The sequence below is a fragment of the Anas platyrhynchos genome, chromosome 13 (assembly GCF_047663525.1).
Source record: "Anas platyrhynchos isolate ZD024472 breed Pekin duck chromosome 13, IASCAAS_PekinDuck_T2T, whole genome shotgun sequence".
In the NCBI taxonomy this organism is placed as follows: Eukaryota; Metazoa; Chordata; class Aves; order Anseriformes; family Anatidae; genus Anas; species Anas platyrhynchos.
In genome coordinates this window covers 12216803-12229692 of record NC_092599.1, presented here as the reverse complement: position 1 = coordinate 12229692, position 12890 = coordinate 12216803, and the positions used below count along the sequence as shown (strand labels likewise).

The 12890-nt window shown below is 64.1% G+C and overlaps 3 protein-coding genes across 3 annotated transcripts; 2 read left to right on the top strand and 1 right to left on the bottom strand.

Moving 5' to 3' along the window:
* The first annotated feature begins 290 nt into the window (after window positions 1–290).
* On the top strand, window positions 291–4796 carry HMCES (5-hydroxymethylcytosine binding, ES cell specific). The gene is made up of 6 exons (XM_005023921.6): window positions 291–571; window positions 1999–2142; window positions 2303–2422; window positions 2954–3114; window positions 3217–3409; window positions 3825–4796. The coding sequence occupies exons 1-6, from the start codon at window positions 389–391 to the stop codon at window positions 4029–4031; spliced, it is 1008 nt and encodes a 335-aa protein (XP_005023978.2). The 5' UTR covers window positions 291–388; the 3' UTR covers window positions 4032–4796.
* Window positions 4797–6019: 1223 nt separating this feature from the next.
* On the top strand, window positions 6020–8447 carry LOC101801533 (histone H2A type 2-B). Its single transcript, XM_027467653.3, has 2 exons — window positions 6020–6122; window positions 6234–8447. The coding sequence occupies exon 2, from the start codon at window positions 6294–6296 to the stop codon at window positions 6672–6674; it is 381 nt and encodes a 126-aa protein (XP_027323454.3). The 5' UTR covers window positions 6020–6122; window positions 6234–6293; the 3' UTR covers window positions 6675–8447.
* A 2621-nt stretch (window positions 8448–11068) lies between these two features.
* Window positions 11069–12018, bottom strand: H1-10 (H1.10 linker histone). Its single transcript, XM_027467651.3, has one exon. It carries the CDS (start codon window positions 11873–11875, stop codon window positions 11204–11206), a length of 672 nt encoding a protein of 223 aa, XP_027323452.3. The 5' UTR covers window positions 11876–12018; the 3' UTR covers window positions 11069–11203.
* Window positions 12019–12890: the final 872 nt, after the last annotated feature.

The following is a 12890-nucleotide window of genomic DNA, read 5'->3' as shown; positions in this document are numbered from 1 at the left end:
GGCTTTTTTTTAAGGTCTGCTTTGTTCCTGCTCTGGAGGGTTTCATGGGTGCTTGCCACACCGAGTGTGTCTGCACCTCCCTTTTCTCCACCAAACCCTTTCCAACACCCCTCCCCGTGCCTGTAACCCCTCTGCCAGCTGCAGAGGAGGCGACACCAGCGCTGCCCTGCTCTGTTTCGGAGGTTCCGAGCTCACAATACCTCCCTCTACCCTCTCGGGGGAGGCTGGCTCCAGGCGGAGCCTCCCTTCGCCTCCTCCCCGACGGCGGGGCCAACCTTGGCCGGCCTCGGGGCGGAGCAGGGGGCTGGCCCGGCCCTTCCCGGGGCTGTCCAAGCCCTTCCCGGTGCTGGCCGTGCCGTTCCGTTCCGTTCCGTGCCATCTCTGCGGGATGTGCGGCCGCACCGCCTGCTCGCTGGGCGCCGAGCTCCTCCGCCGTGCCTGCGCCTACCGGGACCGGCGGGGCAGGCAGCGGCAGCCCGAGTGGGTGCGGGAGGAGCGCTACCGACCCTCCTACAACAAGGGCCCGCAGTCCAGCAGCCCCGTCCTGCTGTCCCGCAAGCATCTCCAGCAGGTAGCCCCCCCCCCGGCCGGGTGCAATGCTTCGCTTTGCTACGAGGGGAACGGGGATGGGGGCGCCCGGCTGCACCCTGGGGTGCTCCCCGGGGTGCTGGGCTGGGTGCTCGCTGCTTGGGTTGCTCCGTGCTCAGCCTGGGTGTTGGATGGGCTAAGGGCAGGGATTTCTCTTCTGGGTAATGTTTACAGGGTGCTACCAGTGTGGTGCTTTCGGTGCAGGTTTGTGTGAGTAACTCGTGTTTGTAGGGTTTTGTCCCAGCTCTCTGAAGGTACCCCATGGGTTTGGTTGTGCTGTGCCCAGACTTGCTTTCGTTTCGTAGCGCTGCTGAACGGCCACGTCGCTTCGCAGGGGAGAGCAGAGAGGAAAAAAAATTATCTCAAAAAAATATATATTTCAGCTTCAGGGCTGTAAAATGCCCCCACACCTGTGCTGGCCGTTATCCGGCTAATTAAAGCCTCAACAGCCCGAACCTTCCCCGGCCAACCTGCGCGGTAAAACTGCTGGTGCATCTCGCTGGGTTTCGCACAGCCGGGTGCCCACCGACCTGCTGCTCTTCGGTGTTCAGCGGGGCAAGGACGGGGGCACTGGGCTGAAACACCCCTCCTGCCGCTCCTCCTGCCCGCTCAGCGGGGCAGCTGCAGCAACCCCAAACTGGGAACGGGCTAGGTTCACCCAGGGCTTCCTTGGGGAAATCACAAGTATTGCTTTGATACCATAAAACACCCTTTGCACCCTGCTTCCCTGCCTCTGGGGTCCCGTGTCTCCTCTGCAGCAGGTGTTGAGCCTCCAGAGCAAAAGGGGAGGCCCTATAAAATATTTATATATGTGTATATATATATATATGTATAATATATATATAAGGGTCCTATAAATATAATAAATACAATAATAACAAATATAATAATAAAATATAATTTAAAATAAAAATAAATATAATAACGTAACACAGACCCTATAATACTCCTATACACATCCTGTACCACCCCGTAGCTCTTTGGGCACAGTCGTGCCCCGCTGTGCCCCTGCGGGGCTGGCGGCCGCTAAGGGCGGAAAGTGAGAGCGAGCTGGGGGAGAAGTGAAAGCCACCGAGGCGTTTCCATTGTCCAAACTGAGACAATATGCAAAGAGTGAAAGTGAAGCGGGTCAGCAGAAATCACGTTATTAAAATGAAGGTGAGATTCGGGCCCTTTGGGACGCGCTCTTTGAATGGGGGAGTTCAGAGAACCTCAGCGCCGGCCCGGTGGTTGTTAAACGCAGCGGGGACGGAGTGCTCGGATCGCCAGGCTCTTGCTGCTGCAGAAAAGCTGCATTCATCACTCTGGATAGATACCTGGGGCAGGTGAATTTTTAGGGTGAACAGCACTGAGAACGTCGTTGTGATTTGTGGGCGCACTGACACGGGTGTCTCTCTGCTTGTCCGTAAGGACGCGGACTCCTCCGAGCGGGTCCTCATGGACATGCGGTGGGGCCTGGTTCCCTCCTGGTTCAAAGAGAACGACCCCTCCAAAATGCAGTTTAAGACCTCCAACTGCCGCAGCGACACCATGCTGAGCAAGTTCTCCTACAAGGTGGGTGAGCTGCGCCCCCCCCGTGCCGTTCCCAATCATTGGGGGCCGTCCTCCTACGTGCGCCCAGGTCCGGGTGCCGGTGGTCGCAGCAGTGCCCGTCCCCCCTCTCGTGCTGCCCGGGGCTGTGGGTCACGGCTCTCTCTTGTTTTCTCTCCCCCAGGGCCCTCTCCTCAAGGGCAAGCGCTGCGTGGTGCTGGCGGATGGCTTCTACGAGTGGCAGCAGTGCGGCGGGGGCAAGCAGCCCTACTTCATTTACTTCCCCCAGAGCAAGGACGACCAGGTACTGAGCCTGGGCGCTGAGCTCTGCCCCCCCTGCTCCCTCCGAGCAGCCTGGGGATATGCATGAGGAGCCCTTATTGACCTGGCGTGGGGCACCGGGTGTTGGAGGGGCTGAAACCGGGAAGTGCAGCTGGGAATTCCCTTTGGAGGGCATTTTGCTGCTGCTCCCCATGAATCGGGGTCCCCGATTCTGTGGTCCTGTGGCCATCCCCGGTCCCGCGGCGTGCCCCCGTCACGCTGCCTGCTCCCCTATTTGCATGGGCGGGTGATGTGTTTCCCAGGGGACTCGGCCGTGAGTTTCACTGCCTCTTTTGCTTCGTCCGGGCTGGTGGCCGGGATGCAGAGAAGGGGAGGAAGGTTTGGATTTGGAAAGGTGAAGCTTTGGTAACTGTCCTTCCCAGGGAGCCCCTGGTTAGTTTGGATCAGGAATGATCCAGAACCACGGCAGGGCAACGACTCGCAGGGCTGCAGTGCTTTGGCTGCCCAGGAGCTGGCATGGGATGGGAACGATGGGGCCGTGTCTCTCCTCCAGGCCGAGGGGGAAGATGGAGACAAGGAGTGGAAGGGCTGGAGGCCGCTCACCATGGCCGGGATTTTCGACTGCTGGGAGCCGCCGGCGGGAGGAGAAGCGCTGTACACCTACACCATCATCACCGTGGATGCCTCCAAGGACCTGAGCTTCATCCACCACAGGCAAGTGAGGCGCACGGCAGGGCCAGGGGCTGCCTTTAAACACCCCTCAGCTGGGCTGAGCTCAGCAGCGCCGTGACCGCGCGGTCCCCTCCTTGTGCCTAGGATGCCGGCCATCCTGGACGGGGAAGAGGCCATCAGGAAATGGCTGGACTTCGCTGAAGTGCCCACCCAGGAGGCGGTTAAACTCATCCAGCCCACCGAGAACATCGTCTTCCACCCCGTGTCCACCTTTGTCAACAGCGTGCGCAACGACACGCCCAAGTGCCTCGCGCCCATCGAGCTGGGAGCCAAGAAGGTGAGCGCTGGGGTGGGCTCGGCCAGGATCTTCTGGGGAGGGGACAGTACCTGGGGTGTCCCCGAGCAGGGACAGTGCTGCCAGGCTCTCCGAGGGGCTGCAGCCACCACGTGGGCACGTGTTGGATGCTGGAGAGCAGCGGTCCCGAACGGATTCCCATCCCTCCGCTTCCAGAAATAAATCGTGTCACCCCGTGCCAGGGTTTTTGTGCCAAATGAGGTGAATTCCGTGTGAAACGGGGCTTGGAACAAGCTTGTTCACAGCAGCCCCGGGAGCCTCCTGCAGACGTGCTGGCTGCCCTCGCTCCAGCACCCGCATCCCGCTCTGGACCAGCTCTGAGTCGGCTGCTGTGCGCGCATCCTTCCCGGCCCTCGTGGGCATCTCACTCCTCTCCTGCTGCCTTTTGTCTCTCCAGGAGGTCAAAGCCACCGCCAGCAGCAAAATGATGCTGGGCTGGTTAAAAAACTCCCAGGAGGCCTCCCCCAAGAAGAAAGAAAATGAATTGCCCAGGTGGACGAGCCAGTTCATCCACAGCCCTTCGCCCAAGAAAAGCAGCGCGGATATCCTGCAGCAGTGGCTGGGGAAGGAGGGAGAGCCGGCCGCGAAGAAGCGCAAGGTGTAGCGGCAGCTGGGGTGGCTGGCCATCCCTTTCTCTCCTGATTTCCTCGAGCAGAACGAGGGATGTTTGTTGGAAGGCTTCGCAGAGTGCTGCTGAGATTCTCCAAGCCTCTCAGGTGTTGATCTGATGTTCTGGGTTGTTGTCTCTGTTCTTTGTGTGTTCTCAAAGGCTACTGTTTGCCTCCTCTCGTTTCCTTTTGTTTGTGCCTTTTTTTTTTTTGTATTAAACTCATGCCTCTTTTCCATTTCATTCCATGTTGCTCCTGTACAAACTTCTTCCTAATGCTTCCACCCTCAAAAAGCGCTGGCAGTGCAGAGACACGTGCGATAAGTGCTAAGAGGAAACCCAAGGCCAGGAGGCTCCACCAGAGGCATCCTGCAGCAGCCGGCATCCATGGGCCTCAGGGAACGGGTTAAAAATCCTCCCTGGAGGAACTGGACTTTGCCTGGGTTTCCCTGCGGGGAGCGGGGTGGGCGAACGCCTCGGTCACGTTGCTCGTACAATCATTTGTTAATGGGATTGGAAGCCTTAGCGAGGATTTCCTTGATCTGTGGATGGGTGCACTCTGCCTTGCCCATAAAGGTCACTCGTTAAAGCCCAGATAACCACAGTGCCCCCGCAGAGCAGCACGGGGCCGCTGCTTTTGAGGTCAGGGATTTTGTAAACGGAGCCAGATGTTGCAGGCCAAAAGCCGTACGTTTTGGGGCCCTCGCTGGAAAGCGGTTCTTAATTTATACTGGAAGCAATAAAATGGGATTGACTGGTGGATGTGTGCGTGTCTGCGCCCCCGTTCCCCACCGCAGCGCCGCTGCCTCCGTTTGCCAGGCACGGCCGTGTTCCCCTGCCAGCTGCTGCGGGGACAGCAGCCAGCAGCAGCTGAGCTGCCAGGGCACGGGCAGGATGCTGCTGGTGAAGAGCTGCTCTTTGCCAGTGAAAAATATTCCAAATATTCCCCGGGGACCTGTTCTGGGGCTGCTCTCGATGATCTGTCCCTGGGGAGCGGCCGGGGTGGTCCTAGCAGGGACCTGTCTGTGGAGAAGGGACCGGGATGGGCAGGCAGGGAGCCCAGAGAGCTCTCAGGGCCAAATCTGTACCCAAATCCCTCACGTGCCTCGGGGGTGGCTGAGCCCAGAAGGTCTCCTGGCTTACGGGAAGCTGGGTTGGGATTAGGATTTCCAGCCAGAAGCCTGTTGCCGGCTGGCTCCTCGCCGCTCCCACGGTGACTCAAGGCCAGCGAGTCGCGGCATTGGCAGCTCCTGACAGAATCCATCAGTCTGCACCGGGGCTGTCACCTCCGCGCCTGCCCTTGGAGGTTTCTCTCCTCATCCCACAGCTCCCCAAGGGCGAGCAGACGGCTCAGGCAGCCCCAGAGCAGGCGTTTCCAGCGGGCAAGCATTTCCAAAGGTCACCGTCTCATTGCAAATTTACACCAGGGTCCCAGGTGCCGTGCAGACAAGGAGGATGCTCCGAGCACAGGAGGACACTCACCTCCCCCTGCTCTTGTGCTCTTGCCCCTGGCAGCCACCAGCAGGAGGACGGCACCTCCCTGTCCTCCATCCCCACACCTGGGAGCCCAACGCTCCCTGGGGAGCTGAGGGTGCGGTTCTCTCCCTGCAGGCTTAGAGCAGGGGCAGCGCCACCCCCACCTACAGCCTCTGCTGGGGGCTCCGTGGGGCAGCGCTGCTGCAGGGGGCCCCCCAGGGGGGTCAGCCCCACAGAGGGGTCAGCCCCACCATCCCCGGCTCGGCCCCAGACTCCCGCCCCGGCCTCTCCCCGGGCACAACGCGGGCCGGGAGCGCTGCGGGGGCTCCGCTCCGACCCCACCGCCCCGGGGGCTCCCCGCGGGCACCGAGCGGCCGCGCCCCGCCGGGCGCTGCCCTGGGCGGCCCCGCCGCGGAGCCGGGGCGCGGGGAGCCCTATGCAAATCAGGGATCGGCGCGGCGGCCAATGGGAGCCGCGCCGCCCGCGGCGCCAGCCAATGGGGAGCGGCGGCGGCGGGGCGGGCAGCGATATCCGCGGCGCGGCGGCGGTGGAGCGGGCAGTGCGGCGGCGGGCGGCGGGCAGGGAGGAGCAGACCGGCGGTGGGCGGCAGCGGTAAGGGCGGCGGGGGGACGGCGTTTAGCGGCCCGGTAGCGCTCGGAGCGGCCCGGTACAGCTCGGTACGACCCGGCTCTTTGCGTTTTAACGGCGTTTGTCTCTCCGCAGGCGCCCGGACCGTCAGTGCGCGGCGCTGCAGGGCGGCTGAGCGGCCGCTGCCTGCCGGCCATGTCGGGCCGCGGCAAGTCCGGCGGCAAGGCGCGGGCCAAGGCCAAGTCGCGCTCGTCGCGGGCCGGGCTGCAGTTCCCGGTGGGCCGCGTGCACCGGCTGCTGCGCAAGGGGAACTACGCGGAGCGGGTGGGCGCCGGGGCGCCGGTATACCTGGCGGCCGTGCTGGAGTACCTCTCGGCCGAGATCCTGGAGCTGGCGGGCAACGCGGCCCGCGACAACAAGAAGACGCGCATCATCCCGCGGCACCTGCAGCTGGCCATCCGCAACGACGAGGAGCTCAACAAGCTGCTGGGCGGCGTGACCATCGCGCAGGGCGGCGTCCTGCCCAACATCCAGGCCGTGCTGCTGCCCAAGAAGACGCAGAGCTCCAAGAAGTGAGCGCTGGGCGCCCCTCCCCTGCTCCTGGTCCCCCCCTGCCTCGCTGCTGCCCGCCCTGCTGTCCCCGTGGGGATGGGGGTCCCCTTCCTGCCCCTCCAGCCTATCTGGGCGACCGGCCCTGGCTGCAGCCCGCCAGCCCTCCGCTAGCCCCCCGTCCTGGGCTGTGGCGGGGTGCTGGGTGAGGTCTGCTTGTGCCCCCGCCCTACCCCTCTTCCCTCTGGAAGAAGCGTTGTTGGAGGAGATGACAGGAGCGTGGCCGGTGGTGGCACCCAGAGCCGTGCGGTCGGGTCGCTGTGCGGAGCTGCTGCTAGCTGCTGAGGACTGTTTTGGCTGGGGTGGGGATGGACGTGGGTCCCCCCAGCTGCCTCTGGCAGCCCTGGGGCTCTGCGGGGCCCCCCCCGGCTGGCCCTGCTCACCCCGGTGCGAGGATGGGACTCGCCCCCGCTGCGCACCCCCGTCAACACCATCCTGGCTGCACTGCAGTGGGGAGGTCAGGGGGCTGGAAAATGTGAAAAGGAGAAGTTTCTCCGTCAGCAAGAAGTGACTGTTAGTCTTAGTTCTGTTCATGGTAAAGCTCGTGCGTTGCCTACTGTGAAGAAGCTCTGGTCCTATTTATTTTGAGGTCTCCTATTTTCGGGGTCCCTCCCTGCCAAGGCACCTTCCTGCAGCTCCCCCGGCTCGGTGGGCACCGAGGGCTCTGCGGTGTCGGGGGGATGCGGTGACAAATCCCCTCGGAGCGTCGCAAGGTCAGGCGCCCGCCGCGGGGAGCGGGAGCTGCCATCTTCTGCCGTGGCTCCGCTCTTCTCCCGGCGCGGAGCGGCTCCCGGCTGCAGAAGCCCTTCGTGTCACCGGGAGCTACCTTGCACCCTGGTTGCACTTCTGGAAATGACATGCTGTGTCTCCTTTCTGTTTGTTCGACATGATTCCTGGGTTCTGAGAAATAAAAGTGACGATGCTGTCTGTTAACTGTAACCCTCCATGGATTAATATTTATTTTAAAAGATGCTAGAATTTGTATTAAAGCCCACTCCTAGCTAGTACGGTATTTATTTAATGGCTGTGTGGATAATGTATGAGCATGGGGTCAGGCTGGCTGTCCCGTGACACCAGGAATAGCTGATGCAGAGACAGCTTTTCCTCGCTGCCCGGAGCAGCCTGCTTCTGTGGAGGCCGATTGTCATGTGCATGCAGCAGTGTCTGGGCAATCGGGCTGTTCATAACCTGTTTTTTTTTTAATTAAAATGGGCAACTTCTCTTTCTGTGCTGTAAGTAGCATGTGTTCAACCTATTGACTCCGCTGTTAATCGTGTGGATGCAGTAACGTAGCCGGGCTCTGGCTTTATTATTACCTAGAGTAGAAGAACCTGGATGCTTGGCAGCCGGTTGTACGAGGGGGTTTTACGCTCTGTTGTAGGACGTGGAAGCGGTGTGCTTGTTCATGTTGTGCTCGTGGGGGTGCAGACGGGTCCCTGGGTTGTGCTGTGGTCCCCTGGCCTCAGGGTGGGGGGGACACCTGGCTGCAGCCCCCCTGCTGGGGTCCCCCTTCTGTAACGGGACCGCTGCCAGGTGGGGATGGGGGGCTCCTCACACAGGGTGCTGCATGGCGGTCACCGTGGCTGCATCCAAGGGGCTTCTCTCTGCCTCCTGTTTTCTCCAGGGCCGGTGTTCTGTACATCTCGGGAGTGCTTTGTATTTCTTAGCAAACGCGGGATTTGTGATACTGAAAAAGAATGGTGCAACCCCCATGTCTGATTAAACTGGCTCCCTGTCGAACGCTGTTGGACGTGCTGTGTCTGTCACCTCACCAACGCCGCTCGGTCCGCTGCTGGCTGCAGGAGCCGGCTCTGCTGGTGGCTGGGCTCGTCTCCAAGCAGGAGGGACCAGAGCAGGCCTGGAACTTCTTGTGCTTGGCCCCTATGAAGTCTTTTACCAGCCTGGGAGCAGGTCAAGCCCTTCTCCAGCTCCACCCTGCCTTGGCAGTGGCGTATTGCCCCGTTAGTGTGTTGTGGGCGTCTGGAAGGCTGAGGTGCTGGGAGGGAGGGGTGCACCCAGGCCCTTCCCTGGGTGCTGGAGGTGCGCTCACCACCTTGAGGACCCTCAGGGAGACCCAGCAGGCAAAGGGTGGTGGGCTTGTGGTGGTCGGAGGGGAGAAGCTGACCCAGATGGGGAGGGTGGAGGCCTGGGGCTAATGGGGCTGGGTTTCTTTTGCTCTTACACCTTCCTCTGGACGTCTTGGGCTTGCCAGAGCTGCTCAGTGCCATCCCTGCCTGCAGGAGGGGCCCCAGGAGGCTCAGCTGCTGCCCAGCACTGTCAGGGCTGGATGCCAACAAGAGCTGAGCTGTGCTATCCAGGTTGTGCTTCAGGACTGGAGGTGCTGGGCTGGTTGTTACGGGGGGTACACCTCCCACCCCACAAGAGAGAGAGAAAACCCAAATAATGAAAGGCACGGGTGAGTGCCTGCAGCTCCAGAGATGGGCTTGATGGAGATGGGCCTGGTGGCTCCTTGGAGGTGGAGGGAAACAGGGGGACCCCACCAGCACACGCAGCCCCTGGAGTTGTGCTGGCCCCATGTGTGGATCTGCTTGTGCCTGAGCCCAGCCAGGTCCCGGAGTTAGCAGCCCCCCAACCTGCAGTGTCACCTGCTGTCACTGCTGGGGCACAGCAGCTCCCCTGCAGTACCAGGCCTGTGGGGCAGATGCTGATGCTTGGTGGGACTTGCATGGGGGGGAGGACAGTGCCTGGCCTGACCCAGCAGCTGTGCCCTAAATACGGGCTGGGGGAGGCTGCAGCCTCCTGGTCAGGGCACTGATGCTCTTTTCCAGGCTGGATTTGGCTGCTGGAACGGTCTGTGGGGAGTAAAACTTGCTGCCCTCCTGCCTCTGCCCCCAGCACAGCAACAAAGCAGCTCCATGGGCAGCTGCACCCTGGGGAGGAGGCTGCTCCTGGCTGCTCCTTTTCCATCCGCAGGGAGTGCCGGGGGGGGGGGACTCTTGGGGGGGCTGCCTGAGTTGCCACACCCCCCCCGGGGGCACAGTGAGCTGCTGCCTTCCCCCTGCTCCTTGCAGGGCCCCCTTGGCCTTGCCTGCAGAACTACAAGGTACGGCAGGGCTCCTCCACCTCCCCTCGGCTCCTCCACCTCCCTTCACTCCCTCCCCTGCAGTGGAATGCGCTGGGCCCCTCACCCATCCTGCAACCCCCTCGGGGGTGCTGCTGCCCCCTGCAGCCCCCGAGCTGCGGGCTCGCCCCTTGCCCCGCACGCACCAGAGGTGGAACAAAATGGCCCAGCTCCCTGGCGCTGCTTTATGCAACCTCACTGGGGCGAGCTATAAATAGGCGCAGCTGATGCCAGGGGTGGCTCCGAGGGGTGTGCGCTGCGATGAGCTGCGCTGCTGGAGCCGTGCGTGCACGCAGCAGGCAGCTGAAGCTCCTGGGGGGGCTCAAAGGGAAGGGGCTCACCCTGGGAGGTGCCCGTTTACCCTGAGGCTGGCTGCAGGGTGGGCGAGGGCCCCTCCGTGGCACTGCCAGCTGCAGCAGCGCAGGGGCTGCTCTCCTGCCTCTGTGCCAGGAGACCCCCGCCCCCCTCCTGCACACAATCTTGGCTGCAGAGCCCCCTCGCCCCCCCCCCTTCCTTCCCCACGACAGCTCCATTTATTTTTTATTTTTTTATCAATTTATTTGAAACGACGACAAATGAAAAGAGAAAAAAAAAATAATAAAAAAAAACAACCTCCCAACCCACAAAAATACGTAACCAAACCCACCCCTAAAACGCATTAAAAAAAAAAAAAAAAAAGACAAAAAAAAAAAGAACGTAAAGGCCATCGGAGATGCGACCTCAACGGCAGCCGCGGGGCCCTGCGCCGGGCCCCCACCCCCCCCCCCCGCCCCCTCCCCGGGCTCACCCCGCCCGCCGCCAGGGGAGCCCCGGCCCTTTAAGAGCGCCAGACGCCGCGGCAGCCAATTGGCGCCCGCCGGGCCGTTGCCATGGCGCCGGGGGCCGGGAGCCAATAGGGGGCGCCGTGGCTTTTCGAAATGGCCGCGAGCAGGCACGGGGCGCCCGGCGGGAGGGGCGGGGAGGGGGGCGCGGGCGGCGGGAGCCGGCCCACGTGGCGCGGGGGCGCCGCAGAGCGGCTGCTATGGGAACCGGGCGGGAAGGGGCCCGGCGGGAGGGAGGGTGGGGGGGAGACCGGAGGGGATGGGGGGGGCACCAGAAACCGTCGACGAGCGGGGAGGGGCACGGCTGAAAACAAAGGGGCGCGATGGGGGGGAAGCCGCGGGGATGGGGGGCGGGGGAGGGAAGGCGCCGAGGGGACGGGGAAAAAGGGGGGGGTGGTGGGTAAATGGGGGGGGCTGGGGCAGCCGCAGCCCCGCTCACCGCGCACGGCGGCGGCTGAGGAGTCGGCGACACAAAGCGGGTCCCCGGGGGGCTGTCCTCAGAGCAGTCCGTGCCGTGGGGCTCCCAGTCCTGGCGGGGAGGGGGGGCCCCCCCCCCGCCCCCCCCCCAGCCCGGGGCTCCCCGCGCCCCGCTCTCATGCCTTCCTGCTCTTGAGCGCCTTGGGCTTTGCGGACTTCTTCACCTTCTTGCCCCCCGGGGACGCGGCTCCCTTCTTGGTGGCCTTCTTGGCTTTGCCTTTGTCCTTCTTCGCCGCCGCGCTGCTCGCTCCCTTCTTGTGGGATTTCTTCTCGGGCTTCTTGCTCTTGGCCGCGGGTTTCTTCTCCGCCCGCCGCGACGCGGAGGCCGCCGCCTTCTTGTGGGACTTGTGGGCGCTGCTGCCCGCGCCCCCGTCCCCACCGCCCTCCAGCTTCTTCCTGTTGAGCTTGAAGGAGCCGTTGGCGCCGGTGCCCTTGACCTGGAGCAGCGTGTCGTTCTGCACCAGCGCCTTGATGGAGTACTTCAGGTAGGTCCTGCCATTCTGCTGGTCGAACCAGGCCACCTTCTTGGCCTCGTTGTAGATCTTGGCCAACGAGGAACCATTACGCTCGCCCAGCTTGCGGATCGTCTCCACCACCAGCTGGCTGTATTTGCCCGGCTGGTTCTTCTTCTTGTTGTTCTTTTTCTTCTTCGACGGCGACAGCGAGGAGGAGCTGCCGCCGCCGCCGGCGCTCTTCGCTTTCTTGGCGGCCGCCTTCTTGTCGGCCGCGATCGGCACCTCCTCCGCTTCGGTCAGGGGCAGATCGGCTTCTTCCAGCTCCACCGACATGGTGCCGACAAGAGAACGAGCGGGCGGCGGCGGGCGGGGGGCTGCAGGCGCGGCGTGGCGGAGGCCGGGCGGAGGGGCAGCTGCTCTCCTGCTCCGCTCCGCGCCGCCGCCGCCGCGCTCTGGCGGGGCAGGCGCCGCCTCCCGCCTTTATATGGGCGCGGGCCGGACCACGTTGAGAACAACAACAGCGCGGTCCGCCGGCCAGCCCCGACTTGTGCTTCTTGGGGCCCTTTCGCGGGGCTCCCGCGCCGCCGCCCGGCCCCCCCGCGCCCCGCCGCCCGCCCCGCGCCCCGCGCCCCGCCGCCCCCCGCCCCGCCGCCGCCCCCGCGCCCCCCGCTGCCCGCCGCCCGCCGCCCCCCGCCGCGATTTCGGGAGCTCTCCCGGCGCGGCGGAGGGAACGAGGAGGGGGGCGCCCGGTGCGGCGGCGGCTGGAGCCCGACCGCGACCCCCCCGCCCCGCGCCGCCGCCGCCCCCGGCCGCCGAAAAGGGGCCGCCGCGGCCGGGGGGCGACGGAGGGCGGCGGGGGGGGGCGGCGGCGGCGCTGGCCCCGGGTTCTCCGGAGGGAACTAACACAGGCGACGCCCTCCCGCGGCCGCCGGCAGCAGCGCGGAGACGCCGAGCCCAGAGCGGGGGTCCCCGCCCCGGCGATGGGGGCCGCGCCCCCCACCGCCCCCCAGCCCCGCTGCAGCCCGGACGGGGCCCCCCCGGTGGGGGGGGGGTCCTGAGGGACTCGTGTATTGTGCCCCCCCCAACAGATCGAGCATCAAGGGGTGGGGGCAACGCGGCGGGACCCGGGGGGCTGGTGGGAGGGGGGAGGGGGGGGCACCCCCGGATTGATAGATTTGGGGGGGGGGGCGCAACGTTGTCGTCTCCGGAGCCCGTCCGCCCTGAAGGGGTGGGGGGCGGCTCCTCGCTGCAGGCCGCAGCTCTGCAGGGCCGGGGGGGGCAACAGCGGTGCGAGGAACACCCCCTGCGGCCCCCACTTTACACCCTCCCCCCCAAAAAAAAATCCCAC